Source organism: Photinus pyralis, unplaced genomic scaffold, assembly GCF_008802855.1.
Source record: "Photinus pyralis isolate 1611_PpyrPB1 unplaced genomic scaffold, Ppyr1.3 Ppyr1.4_LG2, whole genome shotgun sequence".
In the NCBI taxonomy this organism is placed as follows: Eukaryota; Metazoa; Arthropoda; class Insecta; order Coleoptera; family Lampyridae; genus Photinus; species Photinus pyralis.
In genome coordinates this window covers 6,861,612-6,879,450 of record NW_022170403.1, presented here as the reverse complement: position 1 = coordinate 6,879,450, position 17,839 = coordinate 6,861,612, and the positions used below count along the sequence as shown (strand labels likewise).

The 17,839-nt window shown below is 35.4% G+C and overlaps 2 protein-coding genes and 1 long non-coding RNA gene across 5 annotated transcripts in view; 1 reads left to right on the top strand and 2 right to left on the bottom strand.

Annotated features, from left to right (window-relative positions):
• Positions 1-17,839, bottom strand: part of LOC116163395 (proto-oncogene tyrosine-protein kinase ROS) — a 106,079-nt gene that overhangs the window by 62,444 nt on the left and 25,796 nt on the right. For all 3 annotated transcript variants that reach the window (XM_031477289.1, XM_031477290.1, XM_031477291.1), the window contains exon 2: positions 11,309-11,368. In XM_031477289.1, the coding sequence (XP_031333149.1) occupies positions 11,309-11,368 (60 nt within the window). The remainder of the gene's footprint in view (positions 1-11,308; positions 11,369-17,839) is intronic.
• Positions 7,777-8,934, bottom strand: LOC116163422. The gene is made up of 2 exons (XR_004143738.1): positions 8,257-8,934; positions 7,777-8,132 (listed from the first exon to the last, which is right to left on the bottom strand). It is a non-coding gene; the product is annotated as an uncharacterized LOC116163422 (long non-coding RNA).
• Positions 15,969-16,701, top strand: LOC116163418. The gene is made up of 2 exons (XM_031477328.1): positions 15,969-16,073; positions 16,129-16,701. Exons 1-2 carry the CDS (start codon positions 16,067-16,069, stop codon positions 16,620-16,622), a joined length of 501 nt encoding a protein of 166 aa, XP_031333188.1. The 5' UTR covers positions 15,969-16,066; the 3' UTR covers positions 16,623-16,701.

The window sequence follows — 17,839 nt, the reverse complement described above, 5'->3', positions numbered from 1 at the left end:
TTTTAATGCGTTGTGACTCCTAAAGGAACGATACAATCAACTACCCCCCCTCCCTAAAGATTGTAGAACATCAATAAGAGAGTTGAAAAAGTACCAACAATTTAAAATTGGACCAATTTTTGAAATTCGTTGGAAAAATGGGCGTTTTTTGATCGCTTGTAAAAATTTTTCTATTGGACCGATTTTGTTTGTTTTTTTTTATCGACGCATAATTTTGTTTTCTTTACTAAAGAAGTGTTATTCATAAAATATGGACCGTTTTCGAGTTTTAAGCGAAAAACTAAAAAAATGCCAAAAATTTTGAGGTTTTTTGGCTGCCAAAAGTTGTGCCGGGAAAAAATTTGTGCGTACTCTTCAAATACATGTTATTTGGACCCAAATGGATAATTTAAAACAATAAAATCTTTTACACCACCTTTTGCAGGTCAAAATTATCTGCATACTGGACTAAGAGTAAGTCTTCGTGAAAATTATCTATTTCGAGAAATGCGACCAAAAGCAAAAGATGCACATGCCCTTTGCTTTCCGTAAATTTGCGCCCAATAGATAACAAATGACACATAGGCATTTTTTCACTTATTATCGGAACATAAACATAGGAAACGTCGTGGTATGTTATATAAAAGAAACGTTACCGATATAAATACAATTCCCCTTTTTAGTTACATTCCTAAGCGGGATACGATAACTAATGGCCGACACTGACAATTTTATTTAAAACAAAGTGTCACTGTTTTGCTCATGTAAAGTCAAGTTAGTGAAAGTGGTGGCTATCAAAAAATTCTTGCATTTTTAAAAAAATTCGACTATTTATCTTTCCGTTTGAAAATCCCTTTTGATGGAGTCTTCACATCAACTTGGCGAATGATTTTCAAATTTCCAATACTATGTAGCGACAGAAACCGGTAAATTGTTTACTACTACCATTGCTGTCTATGGGGGGGTATTAGTCAATGCCTACTTCTTTTTTCAATATCGACTGATATCAACGTTATCAACAGGAATATTTGTCCCTAAAAAAATAGGAGGATCAAGTAAATTTTATTTTTACCATTGACTTCAGGGCAAAAAAGTGAAGTCATCTTACCGCACAAAAGATGTTCGGAAAAATTCTCCACGGGTCGTGCCTAGATATAAATAAGTAATACGCGAAATGTACAATTGTTATTATTTTTTGAAAAGATAAGGATTTATTTAGAATCAGTATAAACGTTATACTTTTAATCATTGTAACAGAATTTTAAATGTTAGCTACCATTTTTATGAAAAACATACAATTTTTTGTTGTTGTTCATCCTTGTATATTATAAGTAAAGAAAGATTTATTTTAGATGTTCGAACTTCGAAGTGCCGGTTTTTTAGGATCTACCATACCTAAGTGAATTCATTCATGCACATGTACCTACCTAATAACTATAAAAATCTATAGATCAGTAAAAATGATTAGAACAAATTACAAGAAATAAAGGGGTAATTAAAAAATGTTATAACAAAAAATGCTAATCTAGTCCACTAATTACCTGAAAACCAGGTAATTTACAGAAGGTGTCATTATAGAAAAATGCAGTAAATGCATTGAATAAGTAATTTATTCAACGGTAACAGAAATAGGTATTTGTGCATCTCCAGTAAAATATTGTACAGCTTTTCGATAAACTTGTTTAAATAATTAGTCCTTGATCATTATACCTACATGGTCTATTGTGTTTAACAATAAATGAAGAGAATATGCAAAACTAAGAAGGATAGATACATCGTTGGTTTCACTCAAGAAGATCATGTAGCAGTGCGTATTGTTGGTGGTCTAACCAATTGCAATAACACTGAAATACAAATTGACTACAGTTACGTTTAAACAATATAGTCTGCTTGGAATGCAGTAACAATAAAAGTGAAAGTTAAATTTTTAACAGACAGTTATTGCCCCTGTCCGAAGATGCCTTTAACGGAAAATTAAAAAATTATTAATCAGAGAGCGAAATTTAACATAATTATTGTTTTGTTTTTTTTTCCTTTGTTGGCCGGTAGTTGGTTGGTACTTAGTAGATTTGTGCTTGTTTTCAATCAAAATTGAACTCAAAAAAACCTTACGGTTTGGATTCCAGTTTCAAGTTTTTAAATGAGCATTTGAAGTTGTTCTTTAATCAATTTCAATATCAATATCAAAAAATGGCTTTTTTCAAAACTTAACTTTTCCGCACGGTGGCATCTGTTGAGACCCACCACTTTCCTTTTATGTATTTGCTTCTCATACATCGCTTCGCCTTTTATTGAGCGAAGTATCTAATCTATGTGGCAATTAACTACATGGATGTTCAATTTGATTTGCCATTTAATTTCACAAAAATTTGTCAACAAATAAGAAATTTACTTTTGCACATGCGCGAAAGAAGCTTTTGATATTTTTGAGATAATCGATCGATTTGCCTTTAGTAAAGGATGCTAATGTTAAAATTTCAGTAAGATTGGTTCATAAGTAACAACGTGCATGCGCAGTAGAATACGGCCTATTAGTTTGGAAATTAATAGGTGACGTCTCCACGCGGCAAGGATTGGAAAAATGTACGCAATTTGTCCCATTCAATTTTGAGTTATCGTGCTAAAAACAACCCGGACAACGGCAGACTTTTTTCTGTGATGAAAACACTACTTTACAAGTAATATCATAGATGATATATGCGATTTATATACACTTTATATACAATTTTAAACCACAGTAGGCGATATGAAACAAAAGCTGATCTAGAAATTAAACTGTGTTGACATTGTAGCTGGAAACATTTTAACAGACAAAGAGTCTGGCACAAGAAAGTAAATAAAAAAGTTATAGAAACTTGAGAACGAAATAAAACATTGTGTTTGGTAGCCTACTGTGACTTAAAGTAATAAAGTTTTAAAAAATCGCATAGAAAACAATTCGCAATTCAGTTTAGGCTGGAGTGCGGTACTATGGGTCCCTGGTGCGAATCGGCGTTCGGGCATAGATATTTGTAAATGTAGAGTAGGTTGGGTTGGTAGAGCGACCTTGGATGAACCCCCGCCCACTCAAAAATAAAAGCAAAAATAAAATATTTAATATGCTACTTTTTTAGATTAAAATATACAAGTTGTTCCACTAAACACATGAGATTAGGTCCGATATGTTTTTTCCTGACTCCGTACACTTATCCTGCATATACAACGGCGGAACTTAGGGATTCTTATCTATTTCATGTAGTGCAACCGAATTTAGCAGATTTGGACTTATATAACAGTTATCCTCTGTGTTCTTTACCATTAATTTTGGAGACCCAATCTCACGAATGACTAAGTACACCACAGACAGATGCTAAATGTAACTTCAATCATTTTGCATTAGGTACAACACGCCGCGAAATGCTGTCATTGAAAAAACGAAACTGACACACACGTTCTTCTCCAACACAAGGAAGGTATTATATAAACAAACCGTCTGCAAATGTATGGCATACAATTGCCAACAAATTAGACAATAAAGTGTTATCAAAAGCGCACTACACTTGTGGGAAAGCTATAATATTAAAAACGTACTGGGAGTTTTCACACAGTCCCTTTTATGGTCAAACTTTTTACTATACATTCCGGCACAAAGATAGCATTAACCCATGCGCGACATTAACATTATACTTAGTTTCAACCGTTGAGTGAAGGCTCCTAGATCCAATGCGTTGCTGGTAAACTTTTTACCACACAAACGTAGCACTAACCAATCCATCTAGTCTCGAAATGTGCCGACAAAAGTGTGCGAAGTTATAGCAAACATCTACAGACATCTAAAAATCGAAATACCTAACTTCCAAACCGAGTTCCAAACCGTATGTTTTGCTGGCAAACTTTTTACGGCACAAACCGGCACAAACGAAGCACTAAAGGCCGTATTAGACGATGCTATTTTTCTTGCAATTTTTCTTGCAATTTAGTAACTATTTTAGTAACATTTAATTTATAAAAAAAATAAAGTGGTATGCACTGGAGAACATTACCTCCTTATGCTATATACAGGTTTGTTATTTAAAGTTAAAACTGAAATAACCTATTTACGAGGAATTCAAAAATGGATATTGCTGCCGCATCTTTAGTTATTGCGTCTGCTGTTGCTCTTGTAAAAAAAAAGAAACAAAGAAGACGACGACATTTTTGGACCAGGCAGTGGCTTGCCAATAACGATTTCACAAAGGGAAACCTAAACCTACTCAATGAATTTAACGAACCTGATGGCCGTTTGCACCGACATATTTAAGCCGAGCTTAGCTTAAGCGTAGCTTAAAATCCATGGCAACCATTGTCTCAATAATCGTTGCCATGGATTTTAAGCTACGCTTAAGCTAAGCTCCACTTAAATTTGTCGGTGCAAACGGCCATGAGTGTGAATAAGTGCGTGCAAATATAAATAATAAATTGCACGGCCTTCAACAAAGGAAACGTCACAAAACACACGTTTCCTGGTCTACAACAGACTTGAAGTTGCTTTCAAGTATTTCCCAGTGATGCCAATTCCACTTTCATTGGCACCAATACATGATTAGAATTGGGTATAAAAAAATTGCCAAATAAATTGCATAGTGTAATCATTGCATCTTTTTTCAATAATTGCTGCAATAATAGCAGCAATAGTTGCTGCAAGGATTGCAATAAAAATTGCATCGTCTAATACGGCCTTAACCAATCCACCTAGTCCCGACATTTGTGCCGTCAATGTTCTGCTAACTTTACGGACCCCTTTTGTTGGTATCATTCGACGCAGAATTGAATGTTCTGTAAAAAGAATGCAACATTTTTGAAAGGACGGTCGTTTAGGATTCATAAGCAAAAACTAAATAAAGTGCTAAAATTAGGCGCTCTAAAGCTCAACCGGATTCAATCGCAAACTCTGGCAGCTTTCACTGGGGATTCTACTATTATCGAAAAGTTAAGGGAAAGCGTGCGATTGTAGGCAACACATCAGTACGCCATATGCATACGGGTTGCATGACCAAGATACAAGAAATGTATAATTTAAACACAGATTTATAGCCTTTGATATTATCATTGAATTTATAACTATTATAGTTATAAATTCAATGATATTATTTTCACTTTGTATGTAGGTATTATCCAATGAATAAAGAAATATTATCACTGTATACAGGGTGGTGCCTAGCGCAACGCAGCATAGGGATTTCAATGGTAATTTCTTTATAGTCAATTACTAGCTCCCCTAATTATTTTAGAGCAAAAGTCTAAATAAGTTTTTTTAGAGAAAAAAATACTGCATCTGTTCATACTTTTAGTTATAATTTTCCATTTTTCAAAACCGTAGAAATCGACAAAATAAAAAATTACATTTTTATAAATCAGTGATGCTTTGCTTTGGAATCTTTTAACAAACTACAAGCGCATCGCATCTAAGTTATCGTTATTTGACGTCGAACGATTTTCATATTCAATTCTGTTACAACTATCCGATGCAAGAAAAAGCGGCAATTGGGTAATGTTTTTTTAGAGAATGTATACTGCATCTGCATCAGACACTATTTGTTTATCAGAGAGAATCAGAGTACCTACATAATCGAAGAAAAAAAACTGATTTGAAGCAGATTTGTTCCTAAAGTTATATTCGGATTTTCCGCTACTGCAGCCAAAACGTTGAATGTATTGTCGTTTTCCTGATGGTTTTGACGGACATTTTGAACGTTATTGCACTTGCAGTTCTTTAACTAATTTATAAACAAGTATAAATTTAATATGTCAAAGGCGAATAATGCAACGTGATCGCTGTTTTTTTAGGTAATTCCAAGGCATATTTGATTTATTGTAAAATGAACTTTTTTATTTTGTCGATTTCTACGGTTTTGAAAAATGGAAAATTATAACTAAAAGTGTGAACAGATGCAGTATTTTTTTCTCTAAAAAAAACTTATTTAGACTTTTGCTCTAAAATAATTAGGGGAGCTAGTAATTGACTATAAAGAAATTACCATTGAAATCCCTATGTTGCGTCGCGTTAGGCACCACCCGGTATACACCTTACAATGGTATTATTTTATCAGCATGAATGACGAATATACAATTTATTGAAGTAGGTACAATGAATATTGTATTAGCTGCTTACGAAATAATAATAAGCCTCACTAAAAATTGGTGCATTTTTTGGGAGGTTCTTTAAAAAGCTGTAGGTAATGATTGGACGTACGGCAACAATTATCTTTAAACTTGCAATTATTGTTGTCAAACAAAAAGCATATAATAAAATAGGAGCAATATTCGTCGAATGTCATTATAACGTTAATTTTCGGTCATAGCTCCGAGCCCTCTGACATATATTAGGGCAGATGCAACCAAAAGCAGCAAACAAGTGGGTGCTGAGCGTGTCTCGTCCACTTTAGCTAGAATTAAATTACAACTACAATAGTTCCGAAGTGTCCTCGAGCTCAATGTTTGCTGCCCATTTGAACAGCATTACAATTATCTACTCTACTATTGACCTTTAGGTTTTAAATATTACGCACCGGTTTTTCATAGGGAAACTCCCTATTTGTAAAATGTGCGGCCGTTTCGCTTTTCAGTGGATCACGATTTTAATAGTGAATAGGATTTGTCCTTTAAAGATTTTAACAAAATTGTTTTTGGGCCGTTGTGGCAGAGGGTTACGTAGTCACGAAATTAAATGATGACATGTGATGTAATGAGATATTTTTGACTCAACATTTAATACTACTGTATATAAGCGATTAGCAATTTAGGCAATTATGTATGACGCTAATAAATAACAATTCTCAGTAATTCATCATACCTATAAGTAAAATTGTGTGAAACACAAAACATTTAACTACAAATCATGGATAATTAGCTGTTTCGTCTCATCGTGACTAATTACTAGGCCTATGAAGACTATATTCCGTCTAATTGAAAAGGTTCGCCCTGAACTTGTACCACTTCATAGCAGCAGATATTATTTTTACATTATATAACACCAGAACACCACAAACCTTTGTTTCAGTGACGTAAGAATTTACCATACTAAATTACACGTATAATATTTGTTCGTAACGAGACATCAAACCGTTAAGGCTATATATCTCTTGGAAATTACAAACGAAGGTGGACGGTATTAGGACGGTGGTACAATGTTCTTTTTCTATTTCGGTGTCACAATGATGATTCTGTACAACTGTTTTGGGCCGAAAACAGTTGTACAAAGACAGTGATTATAGTCGTTTTTTTTTGGTAACTCATCTCTTAAGTTGGCAGTTACTATAGTAGTTAATACAAGTAGGTACTTCGTTGGGTACTTCCATGTTTGAACTTCAAAATGTCAATCTTACTACGCTGCCAACCTAAAACTTAACGGCTTAAAAAGTGTTCCCAACATAAAACATGTTAGTTCTAATCAAGATATATTAAAGATGGTAGGATGACTCGCCGCCATTATGTAAGACAGAATGCGGCGCCAGTTAAAATCGCTCCCTAGATGTCGCCACCCATCCCAGTGTACTTCACAAAACTGTCAATTTATTCTAACACGTCATTTAAATTTGAATTAAACCATCAAATATGAGAAAGTGTTTGATTTGAGACCACAATACGCCCTTAACTCGTGATACATCTTTACTTCGAGTTCCTTCAGTATGTAATTGAAGCATTTCGACTTTTTTTTTAGTCAAAATACCTACTTAGTGTAAATGCAATAATTACAATTCTTGTTTTGTAGATTGTCATAACGCGCAGCTTCTTAAAAATATGCGTAACTAGCAAAATTGGTCTCATTAAATTGTTGACGTTGTTTATAGAAAATTTATTTGTAAATATTTGTAAAAAATGTAACAGGCAGTTTCCCTGATAATAATATGGAAAAAGGGTCTATGTTTTAACGCATCTGTATTTTAAATTTCCATGGAAAGTAGGAGAGCGACCACTAAGTAATTGTACTCGGCATGAGACCCAAGGCAAGGAAGCTGTGCAGACTGCAGAAGTGTAGTGTAGTTGTGTTTCCCCACACATCGTTAGCATCGACACCTAATACAATTCCACGTCGTTGCCTACGCAGTGATCTGTCATTCTTCTGAAGTCCGAAGTTGGTCGTTTTGCAGAGGCGTTAAATGGGAAGATGACTAAGGTTAGGATAAGCCACACTCCTGGAACAGAAGTTGGTTAAAATTATTGCACTAGTCCCCTTCTATCCAGCATTTAGATCCTGGGAGCTTCCGAGATTAAGTTATAAAATAAAAAGGTAGGTTGAACAAGTCGGGTCCCCCCTACCTTCCATCTTAACAGTAATAATGTAGACTTTTGCCAGTTCCTTCAATCCCCATCTCAGCAGCCGAGAATCTCGCTAATCAAACGGGCAATAATGATTTTGTGTCAGAGGTTCTTACAGCTCTCGGCATGATTGCTTACACCGTAGATTGTGTAGGTGAGGGTCATTTGATGCTTATCTTAATATAAGAAGGGCGGCTCCTGGTTTGTTCACATATGGTTTACATTGATCAATGACTTGTTGACTTCGCTTGATCCAGTACAAGCTCCGACAGCTAGACGGGGTGAGAAGTCTGTAATGCAGGTATTGCGCTACTATTTACTATGATAACGAGCATCCTTTTTAGTGGAACCCCTCAATGCTCTGTAACTTTGAACTTTAGCAAAGTGAACAGTGCGATGTGCAAGTTTGCTTGCTTATACATCCGATTAGTACTTGTCTATTTTATTTACCGAAATTGTTTGCAACAATAACTAGGTATAACACACTGTAGATGCCAAACCACACCAAGTCGCTAAGTAAAAAATTTTTGTACATAACATCATAACCTAAAACAATTTAAATGACATTCATTTGAAGTACACTGATCACCCTGGCGCCATCTATGGATTGAGTTTACCTAGCGCCGGATTTGGCGTCAAATTTTACAGGTATAAGCGCGCCTACCAGTCTCTATATATCTTGGTTCTAATGTTCCCTATAGTTTCTGATAATGATTTTTTTAATTAAATTAAAGCACCGAAATAGAAAAAATAGTAAGAAAAACGCGTGTTACAATGTTTTATTGTAATACTCCTATCTTGCGGACGGCCACAAGATAGTCGTATTACAATAGGTCGCATTGTAACACTTGTCTTTCAATGTACTATTAATTGGCAGATTAACTTAAAAGATGAATTTATAAATTTGGAAGTCAATTTTGATGTAGATCTGGAGTACAGACTACAGAGTAGTTCAAATACGTGGGTCACCATTGCGATCTCCGTCAGGGTGTGGGATATAGTCAACAGTGTACGTAGGTCAAATAGGTCTTGTGACTAAAAAAACCCATTTGAAATTTTTGAAAGTAACTTAGATATCACCGAAAAACTGAAAATGTCAAAATTCGTTTGCATTTTCTCTATGGGCACTTTTTGTCGGAGAATCTGAATCTACTATCAGAATTTCCATAACACGCTAGAAATAGAAAATACAGACTACTGCTTTCTTATTTCTTATGGACCTTATATTGAATGAGAGAACATGAGAATAAACTGCACCAATATAGACAACTAGCAACAAAGTCACTTGCGGTTGGCACAAATTGGCTAAAATTTAATCAATTGGTCTCTTGACCATTGTCTACCTATTGCTAAAAACAGAAATGGAAAATTCGAAACCGTTAGTGAGTTATCGTGTCCACAGACGGACGGACGGACAAAAACTCCCAATCATAAACTCGCTTTTTGTTGCTCGTTTTAGTAATCCTACATGTGCTTATACGATGCGATCAAGGAGTTGCTGGTCGAGTCACCTTTGGAATTTTTGTTTACATGTGGGAAATCATGTTTAACATGAGCTTCCAAAGGTGACTCGATTGGAAACGGTTTCAGATATAGATTAGAACTTCTTGAAATAAAATGACTGGATGGTGATTATGGGTCATTCTTCAAAACGGGGACAAATCGACAAGGATCTTCAATAAAAATGAAAAATGTATCAAAATCGTTTAATATTCATACAGTTGTATATACAGTGAATTTTTTTAAAATGCGAACATAGGAGTTTGCATGCAATGTAATTTCCCTATGTTTGATTTAAAAAAAAACACATCAATCTATTGAGTAGTTCAAATGACAGCTGTCACATTTTTAAAAATACCGCCGTCCAATTTAATTACGAAATCGGTTAGGCTATTGCTTAGAATGTCAAGGAGGACACTTCGAACATTTATGTAATTGTTTTCGTTACTTATTTTCTTCATTTATGTATTGAATAAATTAAATTAGTAGAATACCAGGTACACATGACCTACAAATAATTGAAGGTTGGTTCACAATGAATTGTGATGTCAGCGCGTGCCATGTGAAGTCAAGTTATCGTAAGTTTAAGAAAAATGTATCCTAAAGTTGCCATGGCCGAGTGCTCTTCATCATAAAGACTATGAGTTGCGGTTCATAGTCAAGTCACACAAGTTGCGCGTTTTGGGAATGTGAACCGCGCACACCTCATAGATTGATGTGTTTTTTTTAAATCGAACATAGGGAAATTACATTGCATACAAACTCCTATGTTCGCATTTAAAAAAAACTCACTGTATGTACATAAAATATCTAATACTGAACTGGCTAAGAATTGGATAATTTTTTATCGATCTATGCTGCAAAAACTAAACGCGCTTCCCATGGAGTTGATAATATTAACAAAAACATGAAATTTCTTCGAAAAATTAACGTAAATCGAATCTGTTATTACCTAAAAAATAATAACAATCTCATTAGAGCTTTGTTTTGATCATCTAAATATTAAATATTAGTATAATATCTTCATAAATAAATGATTCCATGGAGTTGACCAACATAACAATGAACTTTACGTACATCTGTAATCTCAGATTCGCCGTTGTGACACATTTTTCCCCATCAAGCTCGAAGGATTTACGCTCTGGGCTCTGATTTAGTCAAGCGTACTAAATACTTCAAACCGAATTGCAAAAAAATGCCTAAAGTTAACATAAATCACGATGTGTGTGTGTTTTTTAAGGAAAAAAACATTATTTTGGTTAATTCATTAAAAAAAATGTGTACAGATTAGCTTTCCAACACCATTAGACATTTGCTGATTTATGTTATGAACTAAAGGTAAATAATCCGCACTAGATTTTGTGTCACGTGTAATTTCGATATTTAATACCGGAAACGGATCTGTGGCTAGTGCTCCAGATGAAAGGCATTGTACACTATACAGGTATCAAATGTATGATGGATTTTAAAGTCAGTGCCTTTTAAAAGAAGACCTTATAGTAATTCCCTCTCGGATTTCATATCCTGCTACGGTATTAATATATCCACTTACCTTATTTGTACTACATTCATAGCCGCAATCTAGTTCGTAATGTCCTTCGTCGGTACGATTCTGAAACAAAACGTACAATTATTAATAATCTATCTAACAATTCCAGAAAAAAACCAGTAAATTGTACTTCCAGGTATCTTAAATCGTTCAGAATGCATAACGCTAACGGCAAGGATATCTAGCAGGAGGCGAAATTCTAAGAAACGTTTCTACGTAAAGGGTTGTAGCCTTTAGCCAGTAAAATTATAAAGCGTAAAGCCCTTCATTAAAGCAAGTTGCACAGGTGGTTGATCAACTTAATGCACGGTCAAGCACGACACAATCAAAATACAAATTCCGCAGGAAAAAGACTATTTTAATATTTCCTTTATTATAATAACGCACGTACGTTTCTGTACTTCCATTTGTTATTAAAAAGAGATCTTGTATTATACCTAGCATACACGGCTTTCAAAACAAACCACCAATTATAATTTGTAGGTAACTGATTAAAAAATTAAAAGCAAGATACGAACGAACATACGATTTTCAGTAGGGGAATTTTTTGTTCTTTTCGTTCTCAAGTTAGACGAGGAACAGACGAACAAAATCTTCACATAGGAGAAATTTTTTGCTTTCGCAAAATTCCCCCAAAAATTGTAAAAACGCCTCCTAGCTAGCGAAAGGGTAAATCTACAGTTATATCAAATATCCTCAAAAAAAAACGACAGAATAATATGGACAATGACTTGACTACTTTTCCAATTTAATATAAAGCGTCATAATTGCGTATACATCCTTCGAAAAATCATTCTTCATGTTACTCTCTACTATTTCTTGTTTACTTATTATTTGTTATAACTAACTCTGCTTTGCTCGAGTTAGTTGATTATAGTTGAAACCCATGAAATTTTGAAGTAATTCAAAAATGGGATACACCCTAACCGAAATAATAAAATAGCCGCTAAAAAGGCAAAAAAATGTCTTGTTCGTGAATGTAGACGTACATGTAACAAGGGTGTATTGGCAGTTAATTATTTTCGAGTATGCAATAGGTAGTTATTTTTCTCCAACCACCTGAACAAGATACTAATTTGTCACCCGTTTATACATATATACAGGTTGTTCAAATTTGAGGGCCACCATGGGGATCTCGGAAACTGTAAGAGATAGGTAGGTACTTTATTTGGCAAAGTTGCGTATCTTCATGCTTAACAAAATGCCGTTTTCAAACTGAAAAAATTCCGATTACTTTCGGGGATATCACGAAAAATCGAAATTTTGCAAAATCGATTTTTGTGTTTACCGAAGTTATCAAAATAAATAACACATTAGGTATTATGGCCACTTTAACCCTCTACAATATGTTAGTGTTAAATTTTAAGTCTGACGTTTCGTCTCTAGTTAACTACATCAATTTTGTTTCAGAAGTGTGAAGTCATTATTACTTTTTGTGTCACGTGATAGAGCATTTTTTCGGATGTCAAAAATGTAAACCACTATTTTTTAAATGTTGTTAAAACATCTTTTTTTGCCTGGCAAACTTTGTCTTGGGTAGTGTATGTTTGTAGTTTCTTGCGTTATTTACAAATTAATAGCGCCATTTCTTATTAAAAAACAATGATATTTACATTTTTTAAATCAGCAAAAATTCCCTATTAAATGCCACAAAAAAGTAAAAATGATTTCCCTAAGACAAAACAAAGTTCATGATGGTTAACCGGAGACGAAACGTCAGACTTAAAATTTAAAACTAGAATCTTGCAGAGAGAAAAGAGTGACCAAAATGTGTCATTTATTTCGAAATATCTTTTTAAATAACTTCAGTATGAAGTAAAAATGATTTTGTAAAATTTCGTTTTTCTCTCCGCAAGTAGTCGGAATTTCAGTTTCAAAACGGCATTTTGTTAAGCATCTAAATACGTAAACTTTGCCAAATTTAAACTACCTACCTCGAGACCTAGCTATTTCTTACAGTTTTCGAGATCCCCCTAGTGGTCCTCGAATTTGAATCAGCCAGCTGTACAGGGTGTAGAAACGGTTTACGCACCATAGGGACTTCATTGCTAATTTCTTTATATCGAAATATTTTCTCCCCTAAATTTAGAGCAAAGTTCTAAATAGGTTTCTTGTAGCTTGAAAAATTCTGCGTCTGGTCATGTCATCATTTATTAAGGATCCTCAGATCCTTTATAGTTTTGTATTGTCGTCCGTCGGTCCGTCCGTTCGTGTACGCTATAATTCTTTTTAAAAGTGTCCGATTGTGTTGAAATTTGATGTACGGGTACCTACTTTGGACATTAAGGACGGGCACTATTCATTTTCAGGAAGCTGGTTCAACAGGAATAAAAGTTATAGGTCTTCGAGTGAATCGGGAACAGGAAAAACTGCAGGCTCAATATAATAGAAATCAACATATTTCATTTCCTAGGTCATGTATCGAGTTCGGACTTTCGCTATAGATTATTCCCTACTGATGCTCTTAGATGTGTAACAATTCAATGTAACTCTTCTCTGTGGTCTAGGTTAAAAGTTTTAGAGAAAACTGTACCTAAAATTATTCTTTACACATGAATTTGGAGCTGTAAAAGTTTTCAAACGCATTATTTTGATGCTGAAAAATAATGTAACATGCTAACATCTTTAAATCCAGCACATGCGGTTATCATTATCAAATGTTCACGTGATTTACTCTACACCCACCTGTAAAATAATTAGGGGAGACATCGAAATTTGATGACCGCCTGGCACACCTTCAAGGTGTAGACTACATATTGCAAAAAATTCCAAGACTCTAGAACTATTCCCCTAAAAGTAGTTCAAAACCGCATAAATGGGTCCGGACTGACGGACGGGCAGACAAAACACAAACAATACTTTTTTAATTAAAAAAAATGCGCTAAAAAATGGACTATTGTGACAACTTTCTCCGTTTAGTTGGCTATGTATTCTCACATAATTAGAGCGTTGTGCGCGGGTGCAGCATCTTGTTTTTGTGCGGTACATCGTTGTATTCGTAATCAAAAATGGTACCTATAGGGTTTTTGTACTTTGCATTTTGTAATATCTTCTGTACATTTACACTTTTTCATTTAGAATATACGCTTTCTCTTATTTTCGACATTTTTTAATATCAAGAAAACGGCTTATACTGACAAGCTAAGAACTGCACACATTTTTAGCGCATTTTTTAAGAATTAAAAAAATGTGTTATAAATTAATTTTATCTCTCATTGTGTTTTAATTAAAGGTCTCAACGAAAGGAACCGTTTTCTATCAACTGCGGCCCTTCTTTCTGTCCTCTTATCAAAGTAGGGGGGCTAGGACTAGTTTTATCCTTCATGGTACTCTAATGAAAGGTCTCAACGAATGGAATTAATTTCTATCAACCATAGCCCTCTTCCTCGACCTCTTATCGTGATCGGGTATAGGTATTCCCTTATACCTCAAGAACGGATTGTCGGAAGAGGGTGCTCACAAGGGGCGATTGAGACGTCTGCAAGAAATATATCCATTGGTGCGTCTCATTTTGCGACTGGCCTAAATGTTGACCATGCACTTACATGAAAAAGCAAAATAACATTTGGATTTTGAAAACTAATAAATTAAACAAATATAGCAAACGAGCTCCTGGGTATGGCTATAGCATATGCAAAACCAAATTTTGAAACTGGCGTTAAATTTGCTTTTATTCCAAGTGCCTATGTATCAAATTTGATTTAAATGCCTCCATAAATAAGAAAGTTGGCACTGCGCATGCGCAAAACCAAATTTTGAAACTGGCGTTAAATTTGCTTTTATTCCAAGAGTCTATGTATCAAATTTCATTTAAACACCTTCATAAATAAGAAAGTTTGCAATTCGGTCTGTAAATGGTCGAGATGCGCAAAGGGCACTGTGAATACTGATCGATTAGGCTCAATTTTTGAAATTGAATTGAAAAGCTATGCGCATATTGAATTTCATGCAATTTGGTTCATAAGTAACGGAGATGTCGAAAGGCCCTACTTTATTTTTTTGGCTACATTGCCAATTCACGAACTCCGATCTACAAATTTCATAAAGGATCCACCTGCAAAATTTCATCGTAATTGGTCCATTCGTTTATGAGTTATCGTGCTAACGGACGGACGGACAGACATCGCAAAATTATAAACTCGCTAGGAGCTCGTTAATAATACGAGTACTGTAGCGTACCTTCTAGAACGTTATTAAGGTGTTAAGGCGCCATAAAGTCGATAAAGGATTAGTCACCGGGGGTATGCAGTTTGTTATATTCGTAGGTATGTACAATTACACAAAACTGTTGAGTGTTTATGGCAGATTTATTTACCTCAAAGGCTTCCAGCGTTCTACTGTATTCATTTGGAAAAGAGTTCCACTCCTCTGTTGCACTGCCAGCCGATGAATTTTATCGATCGAGACTAATAATTACGCATTTACTTATTCGCCGAAATCCACTGCATGATTTTTCGCCTACGCCTTTCTCTACGCGATTCGATTATTTCGGAAATTGTTATGTTGTAGATTAAAAAACTGCTTTGAAACGTATCTTTCAGTGTGGTGATCATCGTTAGCACTATTAGTGCGTGAAGTTTCGTATAAGGTTGTAGTTTGAGTCATGTAGTGGAAATTTAATGTGGGTTTTAGGCATGGTCGAGGGCATGGTATAATAAAAAGTTTTGGGTAAATAGAACGCAAAAAAAGATCAAAGTATCTTTGATCCAATCAAAACTGTCACGCGAATTATCTTGTTAAATTCTAGTAAAAACATTTTAAATGGAAGGTAAATAGCCTTGTGTAATAAAAAGGCGATAATGCTAATACGGCGTTATTTTTAGGTCTCAACCCTCCGATCGGTGACAATCAGGAAGGAAATAATGAGGGTAAGGTAATGCATTTCGTGCGTAGATTTAGCGCGTATTGGCGTGGGAGTGATAACACCACAGCCAGTAGAGCGTCTGATTCCGAATTATCCATCAACGATTTGGATTTCGCCCATCAACAAGAGAGACTTAAACGTAAACGCAAGAGGCAAGCCAATACACAAGAACATTTACCGAGAACACTAAGGAAAGCCGCCAAGATTATCGGTAGTACTATTGAGTACGGCCTCGCCAATGGTTTACTCATCCAAAATGGCAACAGCTTTTATTGGGCCTACAAAGATATCGACGGAGAAAGGGATGGAGAGGATGTCAAGGCAAATGTAGAAACCCTACGCACCGACCTAGGTGAAACGAGTGAATTGGGATGTTCGAAATTCCCGAACAGTGCTGGGTGCAGCAGTATTAGGGCACATAGCAAACTTAAGAAAAGGCACCATCACCATTAAATCAAATTGCAATACACTTCTGCAGATTTACTAATGGTCTTCGCTATTTAACGCGTTTGGCAGTAAAATAATAAGTTGAGCAATTGTAGATTACTCGTCAAATACTGTGATAGGTTCATGTATGTTAATAAATTACAGATAGTGAACGAAGGGATCACAATATTAGAGCTGTTGCGTTACGGGTATCGTTCGCTAATCGCTTTTTCTCTATTTCCTATACGCGACCGAAGGTGATCTCTTCTTGATGCCGTCTGCTGTGGTAGCCACATAGGTACTAATAGGTAATTACTTATTGATGCGATGCTCGATGGTAGATGATTTTCATACCTGGTCTGCGGGTGGTTTCATACAGATTTGTTGCATCCAGGATAAACAGGTGTTTCTTCTTCCATAGTACCTATATACATAATATTATCCCGTACTTAGAGTTTTCAAAGATTTCTTCTAATATTTGACGAACACAATTTGATCAAACACAGGATAGACCGTTAGTACGTCTTCGTCCCACGATGGTCAATTGGTCACCACACAACACATAGACTCGAGCGAACGCGCGCAAAGAAGTAGTACCTGGGTACTGGAGCGTAGTTTCTCGAAACTTGCAGATGATGTGTTGCATCGTGACTCCCTCAGCGGTATCAAAGGTGCATTATGGAAGCTGCTGCATCATAAACAAATACCACAATCTACTTTCGCTGCATTTATGGTACATACATTACTATGGAACGTTTTGGTGTCGTATAATTCAAAATCGGTCTAGCAATAAGCCTAAGTAGTTGCGAAGATTTTTGGATTGCGCTCCAGCGCTTAAAACAACAACTACAAATTCATGATGTTACCAAGCTGGCAATAACAAAGATCGGATGTGGCCTTGATAACTTGAATTGGCACATGGTGCCCAATATGCTGAAGGTGGTATTTCTGTTGCTTTAATCTCAGATGAACTCCGCAAAGACGGTGAATTGCTTTTTAATAATAATAATAATAGCTTATTTACCCAACCGCAACAACCAATGACAGGGTAATTCTACATCTTCTGCATACTTTAATACATACAGGGTGATTCCTATAGTACCTGCCACCGTTTGGGAGCGTGTAGGTGGTGCGTAGGGGAGTATTTTGATATAGGACACTTGGGGTCGGAAATCTAAAATAAGGGTGCCAGAGCCAAATTTACCTTCTGGAATTTCGCGCCTGTAGGTAGGCAACCCAACCGG